A 22,714-nucleotide genomic window follows, 5' to 3' on the forward strand; every position below is an offset into this window, starting at 1 on the left:
TCAGCAGGCGCCAGAGAGGCCGGGCCCTGGGCCGGCTCCCGACCCGCAGAAGCAGCCCCTGGGGTGAGAACTGGATGTGCCGCGCTGCTCCGAGGTGGCACTCGGAGCAGGAGCCGGCTGATGGCCCCAGAGCCACTCGGCCTATGCTCGTGCTGCATCCAGAGATCCGGGGGGGCCTGGCTGCACGACGCTTCCAAGCGGGTCTGAGCTGGTCTCTGGAGTGGGCTCGGAACGAGCCACGCACGGACCCCGCTGCCCCGGAAACGGTGCACAAGGCCCGGGGGCTCTGCTGGCAACGGACAGGGCCCGTCAGACGGCATCGCGACGTCTGAGCACTGGGGACGCCAGCCTGAGAAAGGGTGCCGACGGGGCCCAGACCAGCGGAGACAGGTTTCTGCAGAGGAAGCCGAGTGCATGGGGCGGGGTTTAGGACAGTGTCCTCCTGGAGGTGACAGTGGAGAGGAGCTGGCGGGGCGAGGGACATACCGGAGCGAGTTCACCTCCTCCCTGGACAACAGGACGCTCTGCTCGGCGGGGCCCGCCTGGCACTGCAGCATCCTCAGCTCCATCTCCAGCTGCAAGGAAACACAGGACAAGGGTCAGCCCGCCGGCCGCAGGAATCCAGACGGCAGCACCCCGTCTGCCCCCAGCCGAGCAAGAAGCTGGTGGGGACACGGCTTCCTGGCACCTCCTTCCTGGGGGCACTGAAGCTGCCGGCCCTCCAGAACCCTGGCTGTGCAGACACAGCGCTCGCTCTCAGCACTTCCCTCCGGGACAGAGACGCAGCCACCGGGAGCCTGCTGCGTGAAGGGTCAGAGCCTGGGGGACCACGGCCGCTGGACTGCTCTCGCCACTCCCCGCCGGCCGTGGTGTTCCACTCACTCGTTATTCAGGGCTCTGTCCGGGGACAACGTGGACGTGAACCTGCTCTCACGCCTGGGGGACACACGGAGGGGGTCTGAGAGCCAGCCGCGCTGATGGGAAAGGGGACGGGGGCTAGTTCAGAGTGGTAGGGCTCTGTCCGGGGACCTTCCCAAGGGCCGCCCAAAGCAGCACCCAACTAAGGGACGTGGTGGCTCCGTCGGTCTCAGACGTGGCCAGCAGCCTGGAAGGACGCACTCGAGCCTCGTCAGCTGGCTGCAGGCTCGGTGTCACTGTCCTCAGACAAGGCTCTGGCCCTTCTTCAGCCCACCCTCAGACTACTGCCCACAAGCCGACTTAGTCCTCAGCGCCAAGGGACAGGAAGAGAGTGTCCTGGATCACCCCAGCTGCCACTCGCGGGCTCTGCGCCCGGCCACCCAGCGTCTGTCCCGGCTCTGGTCTCTGTGCGAGGCCGCCTGCCAGACTGGTTGCTCCTGCTCTTCTTGCTGGCCCCGGCAAAACGCCACCGCCCTCCCGACCGCAGGTCCCCGCTGGGACTGCTCCGGCCAGTGCGGTTTGTCGGGGTGGGGCCCGGTCTGCGGTCGCCGACCTGCCCGAGGTCTGCCCGCCTGTCCTGTGCGCCCAGCTCCCAGACCCGAGCTGGCCGGCGTGCAGGACGGCTGAGGGAGCAGAGGGACCCCACGAGGGAGGCCGCGTCGTGCCAGGCTGGAGATGCAGGACGCTGGGCAGGCTGCGGCCCCGCTCCAGCCCACGATGCCCCGTGCTCCAGACGCGGGTCTGGAAGCCCCATCACGTGACCCTCGCGCTCCAGGGGACTGGCTCACCTCCAAGGAAGCGAGGGTGAGGGGAGGGGGCGAGCCGGCCCTTGCTGGAAGGCACGGCCGACGTGACAGGCACACCGCAAGAACCCAGACCGCCCGGCCGCCAACACGCTGACGCAGAACTCGCCACAGGGATGGGGGCTACACCAAGCCAGGGCCGCGGGGCATCGCTGGGTGCCTGCTCTAGCAGGAATCACTAATCGTCGCAAATTATCTCGACCGAGTCCAAACCTAAGTGCCACACGCAGAAACAGGCAGCCGTTTAGGCCACGAGTCCCGGGACCTGCTGAAGCCCCGGACAGGCCACTGAGTGAGTGTCTACGGCCGCAGGGGGCTGCCTGGGGCCAGCGCAGAGCAGGCGCGAGTCCCCGCTTTGTCAAGGGGGTGACCTGCATGCTGCCCCTCCATGCAGCGCCTCGTGTCCTGAAGCCCCAAAGGGAAGCCGCAGACCCGTCCTCCACGACGGCCGCAAGGAGGCAGGTGGTTTCAGGACGGCTCCTCATGGCCTGCCCGTCCACATGTGCCGGCTGGGGACTGGGCTTCGCTGACCAGGCCGCATGGCTGGCTCGACTGCCCGCAAGTCCTGTTCCAGCACGGAGTGGCTCTGCTGTCCTCAGCTGAGTGAACGGGATGTGGTCGCTGTGACAGGAGCAAGGCCTAGCAGGGGGGTGGGGTGGGGCAGGCATCTGCACTGCCCCCGCCCTCAGCCTAAATGAGAGGAGTGCCTTCCCCCCAACGCCTCTCCAGGTCCCTCCTGCACAGGCTCCCCAGGGCCACCAGATCTGGGGAGTCTCGGGTGCAGGATTCAGTCTATGAAGCCCCAATAGTAACCTCTGCGGTCCCAAATGGGACCAACACACAGGTGGCTGGCCCAAAGCCAGCTGGTCGTGGCGTGGACAGCAGGCATGCCCTCTGCGACCGTCTCCTGCAGCAGCCTTGGCGAAGTCCGCGGAGGGAGAGAAGGGTTGGCACCTACTCATACGTGGCACCGCATGCCGACCCTGACTGCTGGCTGTCTGCACTGATGGGCGACAGGCGCCACTCACGGCCTGCCTTCTGTCACAACGGTGACGGCACCCACTTTACAGAGCAAGCACTAAGTGACCACACAGTGGCATCACAAGACAGTGGCATGATGAGGAACAATTCTGTGTCCAGTGCCCCCCCCCCCACCATCTGGCCTCCCCAGATGCTCCCCAGATGGCTGGAATCAGACGTGGCTTCCTCTCAAGCCAGGCGGTCCCCGCCACTCGCCCCTGGACTGTCCAGCTGTCACTCCTTCCCGATGCCACCTGGGCTGCTTATCTAGCGCTGGCGGCCCTGCCTCTGCAGTGAGGTTCCGCTCACGATGACCTTTGCGGGGTGGGCTCCTGGACGCTCGGGTCCCCACGTGTGCAGGCTTGTCTCAGGAGCCCTGCCGCGGAGGCCGAGGGCCCAGGGCCCGATGCTGCCAGACCGCCCCGGACGAGGCCTCGTGTGGTCACAGAGGCCCGACGGCCCCCTGGCCACACTTCACCTCTGCTTCTGTTTGAAACTAGGCCACTTCTGCCTCCCTGGCCCAGTCCACTGCTCTGTCCACAGGATTGTAGGGCCTTTTCTCTCCCCGCCTTCAGCCCTAAAACAAACAAACGTTCTTACAAAGCAGAGACCATTTTGGGGGAACTGACACCACGGGTGGTGACGAGTCATCTTCCGTGCCTCGCAGCGGCCGGCGGAAGGCCACTGTGCCCAGCTCCGCTGCGTCCCCGCGGGCCCTCAGTCGTGGCATCGTGTCCTTCCGCCTCTTTTGGTCATTGCTGTTGTAGACCGGAGCACGGCTGTCCCTCGGTATCAAAGGGAGACTGAGTCCCTATGCCCCGCAGACACCCAGGTCCGCAGACGCTGGGGCCCCTTACGTAAGACCGTGCGTGTGCTCGCGCCTGACCCGGTCCCCTGTGCCAGGCCACCTCCAGGTGACTCCCGGCACCCAGCGCAGCGTGGAGGCCACGGGAGTAGCTGCAACACTGTGTTGTTTAGGGACAATGACAAGAAGCAGGTAGGTCCGCCTGGGCCTACCTGCCTGGTACACGGTGACAAAATACGCCCCAAACGTTCTCGACCCATGGGTGGCTGAACCCACAGGTGTGGAACCGAAGGCACGCGGGGCTCACGGTCTCTCCTCTGATGTCTGTCGTGCTGTTCTTGCACACATGTGGCTTTTAACGTTTGTCTGCGTTTTGCTTCCCACGCTTCACTACATTACCTGGCTGACGGCCACCGTCTGCGGCTGGCTGTCTCGCCACACGCTCCCGTCAGCCGCAGAGGGCAACATGCCTCTTCCTCCCCACACTGACACCTTTGATTTCTTTCTCTTGTCCAATTCTGATGACCAGGGAACCTCCAGAATAATGCTAAAGGATGGGTGTAATACTGGACACCCTTGTTTGTGGCTTCACTGGAACTGAATCTATAGTGCGTCAGTTTGGGGTTGAAATAGATATGTTTTACCCTACTGAGAAATTATCCACATATTCATATTAAGTTGCTCATCAAGACTGAACGCTGGATGTTAGCAAACATGGAGAAGACACCCTAGAAATTGATATCCTAAAATCAGACCAGCGCCTCTCCTGGAGACCTCTTCCCCCAACACGGGAACGTGGACGCAGTGCGACCGTGACTGGTCTGCAGTCCGCACACGCGTGCATGTATGATGCTCATCTGGCAAGTGTTCCCGCCTTTCCATGCTCTGGGGGTGTCACGGCGTGGGCGGTGTCTGCATCGTAAGGAGCTAGGAGATTTTTCCATGCAACTAACTCAGCTTGATTCCTTTTGTTTCTTCTTGTTGGAGGAAGGCAGGAATGGCTACTTTGTGACAATTTTGTAATAACCAGCCTGTTAAAATGTGTCTCTCTTCTGGAGTCAGTAGTGATAGGCTATAATTTCCTAGAAAATCATTTATTTCATTCAGATTTTAAAATTTAGAGCTATAATATAATTCATAGTTCTTTTAATAGAATTGCTATACAAGTCACAATTCTCTTCACATTCATTTTTGATTTTTGATTTTACTTATTTTCTTTATTATCAAGTGAAGTTTATACACGGTACAGCACAAATCTTAGGTGTACAGCTCAGTGACTCGACACACGTATACACCTGTGGAACCACATCAAGAAAGACTCTCGCGCGCAGGCACCTCCCCCACCCCATCGACAATGCCACAATAATCACTCTTCTTACGTTAGGTGGTGATGGTTTCTGTTAATTTTTTACTAGGATTGTGAATAATTCATATGTTTTACTGGTTTTCTTTCAAAGCGCAAGTATTTGGATTTATTTATTTTTTTCTACCATTTTTCACTTTCTTATTAACTTCTGCTTTGATCTTTACAAATCCCTATCTTTGCTTTACTAAAGCTTATTTTGTTTTCCTTTCCTTACTTAAGTTAGATACTTATTCTGTACACACTTTCTTTCTTGTTCGATAACATAAATATTTAAAACCGTGATTTTTCTTCTGAGCACTGTTCTAGAGTGTTTTCATTACGATTTCTGTCTAGATTTTATGCACTTTTGAATTGCATTTCTTTCTTCTTTGACCCAAGTATTGTTTACAACACAGATTTTTGTTGTTTTTGTTTGCTTTTTTTTTTTTAATTTCTGAGTGTTAGGAGCTTTTTTTTTTCCTGGTTTTGTCCTTAATTGCAAATTTCATCATATCGTGACCAGAGAAAGTTGTCTGCACTATTCTCCCTATTTGAATTTAAAAAGTTTTCTTCATTATTTAATATATGATGAATTTTTTGTGAATGTTTTCTGTGAGTACTTTTCTAAAAAAGTATTCTTCAGTTTCAAAGTTAAGGGTTTTTAACATTATGTATAGAAAATAGATATTTTGTTTTTCCTATTACTTATTCTTTCCCACTGGCTATACGTGGATTACGAAGTAAAATAAATTCCTCCACTGCTGACATCCTACGTGGCTTCCTATTGAACTGCTTCTCATTTTTTGAACATCGGTGATGTATTAGCTGACACAGATATTCATCTGCACCTTCATTACTGAATCCCACCTCGCTGTGTGTTCTGCAAAGCGTTTTCACCTGAATTCAAATTTAACTGCCGTGAGGACATGACATCTGATTTCGTCGCCCTTACCCTTGATCTTCCAGCTTTTCTTGGTTTTGCTTTGTAATCCAATCAGAAAGTCTCCTTTTGATAGGAGAGTTTAGCCCATTTACGTTTTGATATACGTTCGGGTACATTTTTGTTGTGTTACTTCGTTGCATTTTGTTTTATAACTTTTGTAATCATTTCGTTCTGTGGTCGTTTGCTATATTTTGTGAAATTCTCCTGACACTTATACAAGTTTGCATTTCTGTGTTCTAGTGGTTGTGTTTATAACTCTACGCAATAGCTACAGGTTTCTGTTTCTGACGGTTTCTATTCATTCCCTATGTAGCTCCACTCAGGTGTCATCTTACTGTTTACCTCACACAGTTAGATACACTGCCACCACGTGACGTCGTCATCTTTGAGCGACGTTGGGGTCTTCAGCTGTTAATGACGAGAAGGCCAGCGTCCCTGCGCGTCCTCACCCCCCCCTTCCCATTATTAACCGTGCGGGTCCCGCGTTACGCGAACACCCGGCACTCACACTGCTCTCCGGGCCCCCGACCCCCTCGGCACCTTTCCCGGTGTTCGTCTCCCCCAGGCCCCTCTTCCTGGCCCACCCCCTGCTCCCGGCGCCCGCCCCCACCACCCCGACTCTGGGCGCCTGCACGTGTCCACGCTTCACGGATTCCACTGGGCTGCTACGTTTTATTCCCGAGCAAAATGTGCAGATACAACTTTCATCTGCTCAGTGTCAATTTTTTTTCCGTAAAAATTTTTTGTCGTTTTTCCATAACATTTTCTGGTTTTACAAAACTGTGTGATGTCGCCTTTCTTACTCATCAGTGAAGATGTTCTGGAGCCAGTTTTGTGCAAACAGCTCCTGCTGCGGAGCAGACGGCGTTTTCTCTCCTTCCGAATGATCAGATGGTTCTGCGAGTCCCATCTGCCTTCACTACCTCCCCCCGGTGCGGGGAGGGGGCTGCGGGCTTTCCCATGGGAGCAGACGCCCTCCCCCCCGGTCAAGGAGACGTGGAGACCTGCGTGCGCGCCCTCACCCAGCTCGGCTCTCCTGGGCTGGAAAGCTCCTGCTGTGCTGCTGCGCCCCGTCCCCTCTGCTGACGACGGGCCGGAGACCGCCTCTGCCGTGTGCCCCTCGCCGGTGACAGGGCGTCATCAGAGGCCCCTTCCCACCGGAAAGGCCCATTCCCTGAGGCATCGCCTCTCAGCTTCCTCCTGCACACCCGTCTGCTGATTCCCGCGGCTGAGGCCCAGCTTCCTGCCACTTAGCAGCTTGGGTTTTAGCCGTATTTCTGTTTTGCCCAAATTTTAGTTTGCCTTTTTGGTTTTCAGTCTTCTTGGTACTTTTGGATGATTTCCAGGAAAGAAAGGAGAAATGCTGACAACATATGTACAGCGTTCAAAGCAAAATAGGCCCTTTTAACTTGTAACCTTAGACTCATACCTAACATGCTTTCGACTTTAGTATCCCCCCGTTAGACCTTCCGCCTCCTGTGCCCGACACCCCCGCCTCCCCCAGGCTGCAGTCCACAAACACTGGTGGGCCCACGAGGCCTGCCTCTCCTGCTCTGCAGACACCAAGCCACGCACCTCTCCCGTCCCCAGCCCAGGACGGAGGCCAGCCACGAGACACACGATACTTGTCGACAGACCAGTTTTCCATTTGCGCTCCAAGTCCTGTCCACCTTTCAGCCCACCTCAGATGCCACCATCTCCATCAACCCTCCCAAGCCGGGAGGGCATTCAACTGTGAAGTCTGACGACACACGTGTGTGACTCTTCCTCCCACTGGCCTGGGAACGCCTGGAGGCTGACATGGCGCCGCTCAACATCTGGGCCCAGCCCCAGCTCAGAGCTTCGCACACGGGGGGTGCTGCAGAGGCGCGTGAGGCCGAGGGCAGCCCGCACAGGCAGAGTGCGCAGCGGGCCACGGGAGTGCCACGGGGCAGATGAGGAGAGCCCATGCAGGCGGCTCCCAAGGGACCAGAGTAAACATGCAGGGAGCTGGGTCGCCCCAGAAAAGATCCCGAATCGCTTATCTACTCGTCATGGGCCCGCCTTTCTGCCCTCCTGTCACAGTCGCAGCCTTGGGGGATGCAGGGTGCTCCCAACAGGACATTTAGTGAGAAAGCACTGTCACCAAGCTGGCTGGGACAGGGGCCTGGCACGAGGGACGGGTGGAAAGCCCATCTCTGATCGTTCGCACGAAGCCGAGCCTCAGCCAGGGAAGCGGGGCTGGCGCCCCGTCTGCGAGGCTGGAGCACTGAGGGAGGACACCTCCTCTCGCGGTGCCCGCCCTGTGACACACGGGACTGAGCCCCTCCCCCTGCAGCTCCGCCCAGCACGCACACGCTCACGCTCACGCACTCTCCCGCACAGGCACTCGTGTGCACACACACCACTCACACACACCCAACACACTCTCACACCCAACACTCACACTCATACCACTCACACACACCCAACACTCGACACACACCCAACACACACTCACACCCAACACTCTCACAAACACCCAATACACACCCAACACACACTCATACCACTCACACACACCTCAACACTCGCACACCCCCAACACTCACACACACTCAACACTCACACAAACACCCAACACTCTCACAAACACCCAATACACACCTAACACACACACAAACACACCCAATACACACCCAACACTCACACACCCAACACTCGACACACACCCAACACACACTCACACCCAACACTCTCACAAACACCCAATACACACCCAACACACACTCATACCACTCACACACACCTCAACACTCGCACACACTCAACTCACACTCATACCACTCACACACACCCAACACTCAACACACACCCAACACTCACACTAACACCCAATACTCTCACAAACACCCAATACACACCCAACACTCACAAACACACCCAATACACACCCAACACTCACACTCATACAAATCACACATACCACTCCACACACACCCAACATACTCGCTCATACTCAACACTCTCACAAACACACCCAACACTCACACACACCCAATACACACCCAACACTCACACTCATACCACTCACACACACCCCAACACACATACCCCCAACACTCACATACTCAACACACACCCAACACACTCATACACCATTCTCCCACACATGCCTCACATGCACACACACCACTCTCACAAACACACACACCACACACACACACAACCCAACACACACACACACACACTTGCTGAGTGTGACTGAGTTGTCTCCCCCCCTCTGTCGTAGGGGGTTGGTTAGGGTGCCCTTGAGGGACCCCTTCTCGATCTCCAGAACCAGGACAAGCTGGAGCGAGAGGCAGCGCCTGGCCCCAGCCCCTTTTAGCCAGTGCATGCTGATCTGCACTGCTACCGGCCGGGGGACAGAGGTAGCTGGAGAGGCGTCATGCTGCAGTCTGCGCCCGCCTGACCCACACCTCGCTGAGACGATCTGTGCGGAGCTGGTCTCAAAGGGACCAAAGACCAACTGGACCGCGTCCTCGGAGACACCCTGCTCGCTGCCCCAGTGCCGTGGAACCCCCTTCTAGAACGCACCCTGAAGCAAAGTCACCTCCTAGCAAAACGACCTCTGAGGGGCAGGCACGGCCGCGACACGGACAGGACGGGGCGCGAGGCCTGCTCCCACGCGGAAAGCCACCTCTCCGTGTGGCCCCGGACGTCCCCCACCGCCATCAGGCCCGGGCGCACGCTGACACCCCCGTCTCGGGCCGGCTCTCTCGAACTATGAGGCGCAATCCCCAGCGCGCCCGCGGCGAGCGAACCCAGCAGCCTGGCCTCTCCAGCCTCAGGTCTGACTGCAGACTGCAGGGAAGGCAGCTGCTCCCGTGGCCACCAGCAGGGCCCGTTCACCTGGGAACCCGCTTTGACTGCTGGGACAAAGCCAAGGTGCCCGTCACGGTACCTGCTTGCGCACGCACGGGATGGCCGGGCTTCGGCGGATGCACGGGGCAGTGGAAAGCAGTGGGGAATGCTGCGGTGTGGGCCTGCGCAGGCGGGTACCGGCCGGGATGTGGGTCCTGGGTTTCAGAACCCTCCCACCAGCTCCCGGGGTAACCCCCTTTTCAGGAGCCGTAGCAAAGGGCGGCAGGGCTCGGGGTTCCCCTGGTCGCAGATGCCGGAGCCAGGGCCCAGCATGGATGAGCCCAGGAACAGTGGCCGACGCGGCACCTAGCCTGCAGTCAGGACGCTCCTGGCGTGCAGGCCCGGCAGCAAACACTCCGTGTGTCAAGCCGCACGGCCCACGCTGCCGTGGGCACAAGCAGCTGCCGGCCGCGTGCAGATGAGCGGCCAGGCGGCTCTGCTGTGCGCACAGTTACACGGGGCTTTGGGTACAGCGTCAGGGCAGTAGGCCCAGGAGTGGCGAGACTTCGCTCTAGAATAAGCAGTGCCCCAGGGCAGCCAGCATGTCGTAAACACGCCACAGAAGCAAACATTCCCAAGCAGCTTCGCTGGGCCCCCAAGGAAGCTCAGAATCTTCACAGGATGCAAAGTATCTGGCATCCAGCCAGCCAGATGTCAGAACTAGCAGAGGGGAACCCGAAGCAGCTAATGTATCTGAATCCCATACTTTCAACAGTTAAGTGGAGAAATGGAAGGAAAAAAGACCAAAATAAAATTTACAGAGATAGACGCCACAAAGCCCGAAACAAAAAAAGACATGGGTCACCTCTATGGAAGGTTAGGTATTAACTAAAGAAAACATCGGAAAGCTTAAGGACACACAGATGGAAACAATTCAAAATTTTAAGCGGAGGGAAAAGAACTGTGTAAAATGAAGTGAGCACCGCACCGTGTCCACGACGTGCTGGCTGATGTCTTAGCAGGACCTCCCACGAGGCGCGACCTGTAGACTCGGAGCTGAGAAATGAAAAACCCCAAGACACGCAAGGAAAAGCACAAGAAGTCACAGCGCGGTCTGAGTGCTCAAAACCGGTGACGAAGGAGACACATTAGGAGCGATCGGAGAGGACAGACACGTCCCGAGGCGCGAAGACAACCTGTCACCGCAAACGGCGCAAACGAGGACGCAGGCGGAACAGCGTTAAATCCGGAAAAAGGGAGCCCCCCACCAAGATGGACGAAGCGACAAACCCAGAGCGGGACCGGCACAGGGAGAGAGAGACGCGAGCGCGGGGACATCGCTGCTGACCGGCCTTCGGGGAGTGACAAGGACTGTGCGGTACGCTGTGAACTGTCCGCCTGACGAAATGGGCAAATTCCCAGAAACACACGAACCACCAAAACTGACCCAAGAAGAAACAGAAAATCTGAACAGACCTGTCACAAGTAAGGAGACTCGACCCATAATTAAAAACCTCGGAATAAGGTGTCCACGACCAGCTGGCTTCACGGGTGGACACTACCAGCCGTTCGCAGGAGAGTTAACATTGCCCATTCCCAAATCCTCCCAAAGACCGAAGAGGAAGAAATGCTTCTGCACTCCTGAAACCAAAGCCAGACAAAATATCCCAGACAATAAAGCTGGGACCAACGACCTTTATGAATGTAGCTGTGAAATCCTCAACGAGACACCAGCAAACTGCACCCGGCAGCGCGTCCGTGGGCTGACATACCGGGCCAGGCGGGGTCTACACCAGGAGCATGGGGACAGCTCGGCGTGCAATCATCAAGTACGCAACACCTCACTACCGGAACGAGGGGGACACGGTATGATCGCCTCGACTGCGGCAGAAAAAACATATGGCAAAAATCCAACGTCCTTCGTGATAAAAACACTCAACCACCTAGGATTAGAAGGGAGCTTTCTCAGTGTGACAAAACGCCTTTCTAACACCCACAGCGAACGACATGCTCCCCGGAAAGACCGAGAGCTTCCCCCAGATCAGGAACGAGACCAGGACGCGGCTCCCACCCGGGCGCTAGGCAACGAGAAATCAAAGGCATCCAAACTGGAAGGGAGCGGTAAGGACACCTGTGTTTGCAGGTGACGCTGAGAATGTGCGGAAAACCCTAAGTGCTGAAAAGTAAACGAATTCGGCAGAGCTGCAGGGTGGGAGACCGACCCGCGGGAAGCAGCAGCGCGTCTCCGCCCCGCAGCAAAGCATCGAAAAGGACGTCAGGAAACGACCCCATCTGCGCCAGCGTCGGCGAGGACACCTGCCTGCGAACACGGCTACCCGAGTGAGTGGAAGGCCTACTCGACACGACGGGACTCAGGGAGAGGCGGAGGGGCACCCCGACTCCGGGAGGACCAGCCTCTGAAGGGCCCACCCCTGTCGTCACGAGGCAGCTCGCCAGTGCAGTGTGAACTGCGAGCTGAGGACACGCAGTGCGGCTCGTCCGAGGGGCCCAGGCAGCACCGCAGGACCTCGCCGATCCCACCGGCAGTGACAGCGGGGACAGCAGGTGGCACACATGCCCCTGCTCGACAGCAATTCCGGTCCCCGGGCGGCCGCTGAGCAGAGAGCAGTATGGATGCGCAGGCGCCCGAGCCGGTCCTCGACCGTCCACGCAGCCCGAGCCCGGTCTGTGCCGAGCAGCACCGACGACGGCGTGTCGCGCCGAGGCCACGGCCCTTCGGGGCTTGTATCCCAGGGGTGCGGGCGCTTCTGGCCTCCCAGAGAAGGGTGCCGGGGTCAAAACCGGAGTCCTGGCCAAAATGACTGAGAAGGTCTCGAGTGGCTTCTTCTTGGCGAGCCGCTCTGGCCTGGGGGAGACAGCGGCCCTGACGGCTCACCAGGAAGCTCCCACTGAGCACAGCCGGTGCCCTACCGACGCCTCAGAGAAAGCAGCGCAGCCGAGAGGGCATCCGGGTCGCGCTTCATCCTAGAAGGCCCGCTTATCCTTCCCTCAGTGAGCCGTCGGCCAAGGAGGGGCCCCCAACGAAATCCCCGGCGTGCTCCCCCAGGGAACAGGCTCCTGGAGAGCTCTGGGTTGTTCTCATTAGGGCTGGCGAGGCTCCAGAGCAGCCCGACCGCCGGTGACAGGGATGCGGCAGCAAACTGGGCCTTGGCTCTGAGGCGGCGGGGGGTGGGGAAGTGGGGTGCCGAGAGCGGTGTGTGCGCCATGCTGCCAATGGAGCCTGGAGGCTTGACCAGCCTGACTGGGAGCTGTTCGCCCGGGGGTCACAAGCCACATGAAGTCCCGGAGGAGAATACAGAGCAGAGGCTGTTGGCGGCTCGCCGGTTCCCTGATGTCCCTGTGGTGCCAGGTGGTGACAACCTGAAAGGCTTCACTGCAGAAGGGCTGTCCCTGAGGCTCCTCTGCAGTGGGCTCCTCAGTGGGTCACAGAGCAACACCGGTTCCGGGCTTCCCGCCACAGGAACGGTCCAGGAAGGGACACGTGGGGACCGCCGAGCTCCCACCCGAGGGCGGCAGTGGGCCCGGGCCGTGCCACGGAAGAGGTGGCAGAGCAGCTGCCAAGGACTCCGGGGTGCTGCGAGCCCCTGCAATGGGCTGAGCGACAAGGCAGGACCGCGTCTGAGCCAGCCCGCACGAACACACGCAGGAGCACACACGGAGGGGGACACCGGTGGGGCCGGGGAAGACGCTGCGATCTGACCATGAAGCAGTAGGGTCACCTGGGTGCACGGGGAGAGCTGGAGGCTGAGCGGGAGCTGTGCCACACAGGGCCACGGCCGGGACACGGGACACATGGGTGACGTGAGGTCAGCACTCGGGGCTGGGAGAGGCCAGAAGGCTGCAGGGCTGGGTTTCCCATCTGGGATTATGCTCATAATTTCTAAAGATAAATCAACCAGCTCGTGTTTTGGGGTTGTTAGATCCACTCTCGCTCCACACCAGCTTGGGTAGTGAGGCCACTGGAGGGGTCACTTTCGAAGTCTGAAGTGCCACCTCCTCCCACCGCCTTCCCCGGGCCCCATGGTAAACGCAGAGCCAGCAGCCAGAAGAAAAACTAACACACGATAAAACACCTACAATAAACCTAACAAGACACGGGCAAGTCTCACTAGGGGACAGTGGCCACCGTGCGTGAAAGACGACAGAGGAGGCCCGAGCAGGCAGACGCACGCAGCTGCGGCCGGGAAAAACCAACACGCTGCGCCCCTTCCGCAGCGGCCCCCGGAAGCGAGGCAGGGCCAACGGGATCGCGACACCAGCCCCGACACGCCGACTCCAAGTTCACTCGGCAGAGAACAACGCGAGGACATCTGCAAAAACGCCGGAAGGAAAAGGTCACGCCGTGTCGGGTGCCACACGCCGTATCCTGAGCGGTGTGACGCCGGCCCAGGCACACGGGAGTCTCTCCAGTCTCTCCCCCTTCACGGAGGCGGGTCCAAATATCTGCTGACATCGAGGGCCGGATATTTCACCACTGTCCTGAGCGGTGTGACGCCGGCCCAGGCACACGTGAGTGTCTCTCCAGTCTCTCCCCCTTCACGGAGGCGGATCCAAGTATCTGCTGACATCGAGGGCCGGATATTTCACCACTGGAAACTTATTTTCTAGACTAGAAAACCACATTCTCAGCCTCCGGGCAACCCACTCGTCTCGGTCCCCGTGTCGCCTCCTCCCCTGAGCCTTGACCGACGTGCCCTCCGAGGACGAAGCTCTCCAGTCATGGCGGGGGCTCTTCTGGCCTGGCACCCGGCCCCAGGGCAGGATGGGTCCAGGCGACACGAGCTGCCATCGGTCACAGAACCAGGAGGCTCCCTCAGTAGCTTACGGGAAGGCAGTGGCCATGGCCAGATGGCAGGTGGCCGGCACACTCAGACCACGACGCTAGCTCCTCCTTCGAGGAGCTCCTGGCCCCCACACCGCCACTCACCATGGCGGAAGCGAGGCCCCCGGGGGTGCACAGCGTCTCCCGGGGTCTGTGTCTGCCTCTCGCAGCCAGAGCAGGCACTGCTGCTGCTTTAGGGTGGCAGCGGAGGCAGCGGGAGGCCAAGGGGACGGCAGGCCCAGGAGGGCACATGCCCTCGGGCGAGACAGGCCTCGAGAGGGCCGGCCTCCCCGTGACAGGATGACAGGACGACGGGACAGGCCTCGACACGACAGCCACCGTCACATCGCCCGGTCAGAGCTGGGACAGAGAACGAAGGGCGACAGGACGCGGTCTGCGCGCCCTGCCCGTCCACCCCTCCCTGGTCGGCCACTGCCCTTCACCCTTCGCAGGCTGACCCCCTGCGAGGCTTCCTGGGGGGCCAGGAGGGGACACCAGTGAACGACTAAGGGAAAATGGGACCGAGGAGGAGGACAACCGGCTTAATTACAGGTTCGGGGGCACGTGAGTCGCTTAGTCAGGAAACAAGCCTGTGCTCGCACCCTGAGGACTTCCTGTAGTTACAGGAAAATGCTCGCTTCTCCAGCTGCCGCTGGCCGTGTCTAATTAGGGGACGTATGTCAGTGACACATCTATAGCCTGGACGTGTCTCCTTGTGATATGAGTTGCATTAAAGGAAAAGGCATGAATTGTGCTCATGCTTACTAATTAGCATGGCTTTACTAATTAACAACAGCAAGTCGACCTGTCCAGGTCTCGCCATCTGTAATTAGCTGAAGACATTCAAGCTCTCCTTCCTTTCCCTTTCCTTCCTTAAGCACTGAACTGAAGCTGGGCCACAAATCGGCAGGTCGGGGCGCTGTGGGTCAGGGGAGGCGGCACGGGCCTGGCCAGCCCGCACATGGAGGCGCAGAGGGCGCAGTCGGCAGCCACCGTCACCAGAATGGGGCTGAGGCCGGCTGCCCCAGACTCACAGCGAGCCGGGACGCTGTCCCCTCCAACGCCCCCCTCCAACTCAGGGGCTAGCAGCAGAGCAGGGCTTGCCCCGAACCGGCCATGTTTCGCTGGGAACCGTCTCTGAGGAGCTGAATCCAGACGTCTCAGGCTCCAGGCCCCCACCCAGGACTGCCCGGCCTGGCCTTCATCTCCCTGGGGGGCGAGAAGGGCAGCGCTCAGAAGACACCCCCAACAGGCTTGGAGAGAGAACAGAAAGTCACAGGCTCCCCACGTGCATTGCCACTTCTTGTTTTCACCGTAACTGGGAGGGAGGAGAGACCCGAAATGAACGACGTGACAGGGGATGGACATCAGACCATCAAAGGCAGCGATCAAAGGCGGGGACAGCTCCAGCCCGCATCCAAGGCGAGCCTGGAAGACGCGGTGCAGCGCACCCCCGGCGTCCCACCTGTGTGTGCTGCGCCCAAAGTGCTTAGGACACGGCTGAGGATCGAGCAGGGAGGAGCCCGGCCCTGTGCTCCTGCCACCTGCGCAGGGTCAGCGCCATGGGGACAAGGCACGGTTCCCACAGCTGTGCGCGGAGCACCGCGGCCGCCGTGCCGGGCCGCTCAGGGCGCAGGGCCCACCAGGCCGACGTCGGAGTCGCCAGGAGGAGTAAATGGTGCCCCGCTGCCTGCCCCCCCACGAGACCCTGTCACCGGCCCACGGGCCACGCTCGGCTCCTCTCACAGCTCCCGTCACCGTGCGTGACTCGTGGTCCCTGTGGGCAGCACTGGCCTCCCTGGGGTCCGGGATTCCTGGCCCACGTCGGGGTGCTGGCGCAGCTGACGGAGCTCCAGCCTCAGCACTGCCTCCCTGGCACCTGCTTGACTCCGAGGACCAGGGGCACCCGATGCTCCGCTGGCCTTGACTCTGGGGCTCCAGACCCCACGCCAGTATCTGCCTGACTCAGACACCCAGCTCCCCGTCCAAACCTGCATTCCCGACCTCCTCATCCCGCCCGTGACCCTGACGCCACCCCGACCCCTCGCTGCAATTCTCGCTACACGATCTGCATCTGTCTCCAGGTCCCAGCGGGCCCCTGCCCCCCACCCACAGGGGCTCTGAATCGAACCTGGGCTCCCAGGGGATGGTGCCTGGGCCTCAGCCGGGGCTCTGTTCCCGCCCCTCCATGTCCCCACCTTATGAGAGGGCTGATTTCAGGTCTATCCAGCCCCGCCCTCCAGTAAGGGCCCACAGCAGGGGTGGCAGCAAGGACACAACCACAGGCTGAGGACGGCTGACAGTGGAGAAAGCAAATTCAAGGACATGTCACTTCAACCTGGAGGTCGTGCCTACTTTGCAGGCAAAGGCCCGACGACCGGCTCAGGGTCAGGGGATCGACACGCGGTGACACTGAAACGCGAGCTCTGGCCCAGGGTGCAGATCCCGAAGCCCGTCCCAGCGTCTCAGCCTCGCCTGGTACCCTCGACTGGCCGGCACATGGCCTGTGGCAGAGCAGCCTGAGGGCACTTCATTCTCTACGGCCTTTCTGCCCTCAGAGACCGCAGGCTGCACAGTCTGCACAGGACAAAGGTGCTCCAAAAGCGGCCGTCTGTCCCCCACATGGTGGTCAGGCGCTCTGCACGCTGCAGCGCCCCAGCCCGCACCGCAGGCCTGAGGAGCGGGCCCGAGAGGGGACCTGCACGAGTGCAGAGACACGCGGGCTGGACGCACCCCGGCTCAGGATGGGTGACGACCTGAGAGCGACACCGGCCCATGTGGGGCAGGTCATGACTTTGGGCGGTCAGCATGTTGCTGTCCCCACCTCGCAGCAAGGCAGCAAATCTGCCTGGGGAGCCAGGACTCGGCCCCAAACCCCATGCTGTTTCCAGCTTCTGATGACAAGGACCACGGCTGTCAGGGCACACGCGCTGCGCCTGCAGGCGAAGTCACGATGGGGACGGGGCTTCTGCCTGGACCTGAGGCGCCCAGGCCCGGATCCCCTCTGGCCACAGAGACACTGGCAGGTGTCTCAGGGACTCACCATGTCTGCTCTCTGCTTCTGGACTCCCAGCTCCTCCAGCGCCTGCGACAGCTGAGCCTTCAAGACAAGACAAAAAGTGGGGTTAGTGGGCTTGCTGTTTGCCCCCGCCCCCCCATCGCCTCTGGGGACTGTGGGAGGGAGGGGGGCTGAAAAGCAGGAGCTGGCAGCTGAGGGAAACCCCAAATCCCCATTCTTTAGAGAAGGGGGCTGAGGGGCAGATGGGAAGCATGATGCTCTCGCCAAGTCTCTCCCCACACTTGCTGCTGGAAGGCAACTTGGAGGGGGTTAGGGACGCTAATGGGGGCTGGTTCAATGCGCCTCGTTCTAGAGGAAGCGATTAGGGCCAGCACCCAGGAAAATCCCTGAGGCCTAGCCCCTGCCCACCCTGTATGGGCACTGGCCCCCAGGCAGAGAGGTGGTCCACCCACCACCCATGAGGTACAGGGAAGGTTCTGCCCACCCATGTCACCAGGCTCAGCTCCTGCCGTCACAGGGCCCTCGCTGTCCCCCAGACCGGGTGGAGATCGGGGGCTGCCGTGCTCTGCCCAGGCAAGTCAGCTTCGTGTCATGTCTCCACGGCGGCCACCACGCTACAGGCAGCACCCCGAAATGGGGGTCCACTGGGCTCAGGCCCCAGTGGCTCACGCACCCCTATCCAGGCTCCAAACCATAGGCATGGTGTGTGTGGCTGCCTCAGGCCATGCGTGGGACCTCCTCTTGCTCCTCAGCATCACTCAGGTGGGGGCTGCTCTGAGACCACGGTGCTATTTTTAACCGGAGGCGAGAAGCTCTGTGGCAGGTCCACCGCAGGCCAGTGCGCAGGAGCCGGGCTCCCACAGGTTGGGCCGGGACAGGGGAGGCGCAAAGCTCCTAGATGGCTGGGCTGGAGAGCACCCCAGAGCACTGAACACGGTCCCCTTATACCTTACGGTGGGGAGGCTGGAGCCCAGGGAAGGTCCCGAGGTCACAGGTCACATGGAGAGAACGAGATGGAAGCCTCAGGCCTCCTGCTGTTCTGCTTCACACATGTGACAAAGTGTAAGGAACAAGGAGGACAGCACGCCAGCCAGACACCACTGGGCCCTTCCAAATGGCAGCACCCAGACCCACTACTGGTTTCTGTCTGGCAGTGATTCCCAAGGAGCAGCAAGGATCCACCCCCGCCCACACACACACGTGGACGGCAGCCAGAAGATGAGCTGCAGGACACACTGACACACCAACAAGCAGGCAGCTCATGCCTGGGGCTGACGGGGACCGTGGCTCCAGTGCAGCCTGTCAGGATGGAGGCATCCAGCCTGCCGGGTCCACAGCTGCAGCATTGTCTGGGAACTTGTGACCAGTCGACGTTTCAGACCCGCGCCCCCACCCGCCGAGTCAGAACCCCCGGGGAGGGGGACCTGGCAGACGTGCGCTCGCACAGGCCCTGCGGGAGACTGGAGTGCGCACAGAGTCTGAGAACCACCACTGGAGGACTTTAATTTGAAGCCAGACCACCAGAGACCATCCCAAAGCCTGCGTGTTGCAGCGTGCGGCCTGGAATGGAGGACTGGCTGAGGGACGTCAGTAAGGTGGCAGAGCAGTGCCAGCTGTCACGCCCCACGGGGAACTGATTCAGACAACCACCCGTGGTCGAGGACAGAAAGGTCAAAGGAACTAAGAGCTGGGCTTTTGAAAAGCTGAAACTGACAAACCTTTAGCTAGACTAAGGAAAAGAGAGAGAACACTCGAATAAATAAAATCAGAAACGAGAGAGACCTTACACCTATACCACAGAAACACAGGGATGCACAAGAGACCGTGTGAACAACCACACGCCAACAAGCTGGACAACCTGGAAGAAATGGATGAACTCCTAGAAACATACAACCTCCCAAGAAAAAACCAGGAGAAAAATGGGAAATCTGAACAGACCAATAAGGAGTGAGGAGGAGCCTAAATCAGCAATAAAGAACCTCCCCAAAAAGAAAGGCCCAGAACCAGAAGGCTTCAGAGTGAATTTTACCAAACATTTAAAGGAAAACTAATAACAATCATTCTCAATTACTCCAAACATTGAAGAGGAAGGAACACTTTCGAACCCATTTTACAAGGCCAAAGACAAACAGGGATGCCACAAAGAAAAGAAAATCACAGGCCAATGTCCCCGATGAACACAGATGCCAAAATTCTCAACAGAAATGAGCAAACCAAATTCAGCAGTACATTAAAGGGATCACACACCATGACCCAGTGAGATCTATTCCAGGGATGGTTCAACATTTGCAAATCAATCAGTGTGATTCACCACATTGATAGAATGAAGGCTAAATATCATACCATCAACTTAGCAGATGCAGAAAAAACATTTCACAAAATTTGACATCATTTCATAATAAAAATTAATTAGGTACCAAAGGGATATACTTCAATATAAGAAAAACCATATATAATAAGCCCACAGCTACTATCACACTCAATGGTAAAAAACTAAAAGCCTTTCTTCTAAGATCTGGAACAAGACACGGATGCTCGCTGTCACCATTTCCACACGACACAGTACTGGAAGTCCTAGCTGGGGCATTCGGGCAAGAAAAAGAAATAAAAGGCAGCCAAACATGAAAGGAAAAAGTAAAATTACCTGTTTGCACAATCTTATACATAAAAAACAAAACTCCATCAGAAAATTGTTAGGACTAATAAATGAATCCAGAAAAGTTGCAGAATAAAAACCTAAATTACAAAAGTAAGTTGCATTTCTATACGTAACAATGAACTTAATTGAAAAAGAAATAAACCAATCCCATTTATGATAGCATTGAAAAAAATAAAATACTTAGGCTTACATTTAACCAAGGAGATAAAAGACTTGTACCCTAAAACTGTAAGACACTGATAACAGACACTAAGGAAAACACAAATAAGTGGAAAGATATCCCATGTTCATGGATTGGAAAAAGTAATATTGTTAAAATGTTCACATTACCCAAAGCGAAATGCAGATTCAATGCAATCTCTACCAAAATTCCAATGGCATTTTTGACAGAAATAGAAAAAACTATCCTAAAATTTGTAAAGAAACACAAAATACCCCAAATAGCTACAGGAATCTTGAGCGAGAAGAATTAAGCTGGAGGCATCGTACTTCCCAATTTCAAATTATAATACAAAGACGTAGTTATCAAAACAGTATGGTACTGGCATCAAAACAGACACATAGATAGATGTAACAGAATCCAGAGCCTAGAAATAAACCCATGCACATACAGGCACCCGACCCTTGACAAGGGCACCAAGGGTACGCATGACGGTGAAAGAGTCTCTGCTGCACATGGTGCTGGGAAGACTGGACAGCCACAGGAGGGTGCAACTGGGCCCCTACCTCACACCATGCACAACGGGCAACTCAAAACAGATTAAAGGTTGGAACCATGAAACTCTCAGAAGAAGACAGACAGGGGACAAGCTCCTTAACATGCGCCCTGGCGATGATCCTTTGGATTTGGCACTGAAAGCACAGGCAACGAGAGCAAAAATAAACACGTGGGACCACATCAAACTGAAAAGCCTCTGCACAGCAGAGGAAACCATCAACAGAATGAAAGGCAATGGGAAAAAATACAGAACGAAAGAAGATATTTGCAAAACATATACTGGGTGAGGAGTTAATATCATACATATGGAACTCTTACAACTCGATAGCAAAATAACAAGTGCCCAATTAAACAACAGGCAAAGGATCGAAAGAGAGACTTTCCCAAAGAAGATACAAGTGGCTGACAGGAACAGGAAAGGCGGTCAGCACCACGGACACCAGGGAGATGCCAATCAGGCTGCAACGAGGCCCCCCCTCACGCTGGTTAGGGTGGGCACGCTCGAGGAGACAGCAGGGCAGAGTTGGTAAGGGTGCACTGTGCACACTGGGGGGACCGGAAATTGGTTCAGCCATCATGGGAACCAGCACAGAAGCTCCTCAAAACACGAAAAATAGAACTAGGATCCATGTAATCTAACAATCCCACTTCCGGGAATATATCCAAAGGAAATAAATCACTATCTTGAAGAACTATCTACACTCCCCTGCTCACTGCAGCATTATTCACAAAGGCCGAAATATGTAAACAACCTGTGTGCCTGTCAATGGCAAAGGGATGAAGAAGATGTGATACGCCTGTGTGATAGAATATGACTGAGCCTTAAAAAAGCAGATGCTGTCATTTGCAACAGTGTGGATGAACCTGGAGGGCACTGTGCTACGTGAAATAAGCCAGACACAGACAGGAAAACACCACACGATACCACTTACATCTAAAAACCTACAAGAGTTGAACTCAGAAATGGAGAGTGGAGTGGTGGTCGCCAGGGCGGGGTGGGTGGGTGAGAGAAACGGGAAGATGTTAGGCAAAGCAGACACCTCCCTCCTCAGAAGGTGCATGAGGCCCGGGGACCGACCGCACAGCATGGCGACTGGGGCCAACCGCGATGCGGCGCACAGCAGACCTCTGGTCAGGAGCGGACCTTAAGTGTCCTCACCAGCCACCCCACCCCTCAAAAAATAGAAAGATGAGCTTCCACACTGCGTAGGGTATGGACGTCCACTCTGCTGGGCGGTGCTGATCACGTCCCTGTGCGTGTGCACGTGAGAACACCCTGTCGCACACTTCGAACCCACAGTCTGGATCTGTCATGTGCAACTCCGTAAAGCTGGGAGACAGCTGGGTCTCTGCCAGCCTGAATGACCTCGCCTGTAAGCACATCGTTTACTCCTTCTACAAAGTCTTCATGAGATGTAAACAAATAAAAAGCAGGGATACTGTTGAATTGTACACCTGATACTTGCTGGATTTCATTAACTAGTGTCACCACAAAAAAAAAGATTTTTTTCAATAAAAAAATAAAAATAATTTTATTTTTGTCTCTACATTTCACTTATTAGTTATATCACTTCTCTTAAAATTTTCTTGGTTGCTCTCACATTTACAATGTACATCTTCGCCTTTCCAAGGCCACCATCAGCTAATGTTGCTGCTAATGCAATGACAAGTTTACGACAGTATTTCTACTCCCCGGCCTTCGTGGTATCGTCATGTATTTTACTTTGCGTATGTTACGTCACAATATAGTTATTATTTTTGTTTGAACAATGCATATCTTTATGAAATTAAGAAATAAAACACTTTTATATTCATCTAC

General features: G+C 56.8%; 1 protein-coding gene across 4 annotated transcripts in view; it reads right to left on the minus strand.

Moving 5' to 3' along the window:
- MAD1L1 (mitotic arrest deficient 1 like 1) overlaps positions 1-22,714 on the minus strand; it is a 240,204-nt gene that overhangs the window by 61,396 nt on the left and 156,094 nt on the right. For all 4 annotated transcript variants that reach the window (XM_015592494.2, XM_015592496.2, XM_015592495.2 and 1 more), the window contains exons 13-14: positions 17,543-17,599; positions 487-575 (exon numbers count right to left, since the gene is read on the minus strand). In XM_015592494.2, the coding sequence (XP_015447980.1) occupies positions 487-575; positions 17,543-17,599 (146 nt within the window). The remainder of the gene's footprint in view (positions 1-486; positions 576-17,542; positions 17,600-22,714) is intronic.

Source organism: Pteropus alecto, unplaced genomic scaffold (genome assembly GCF_000325575.1).
Source record: "Pteropus alecto unplaced genomic scaffold, ASM32557v1 scaffold56, whole genome shotgun sequence".
NCBI lineage: Eukaryota > Metazoa > Chordata > Mammalia > Chiroptera > Pteropodidae > Pteropus > Pteropus alecto.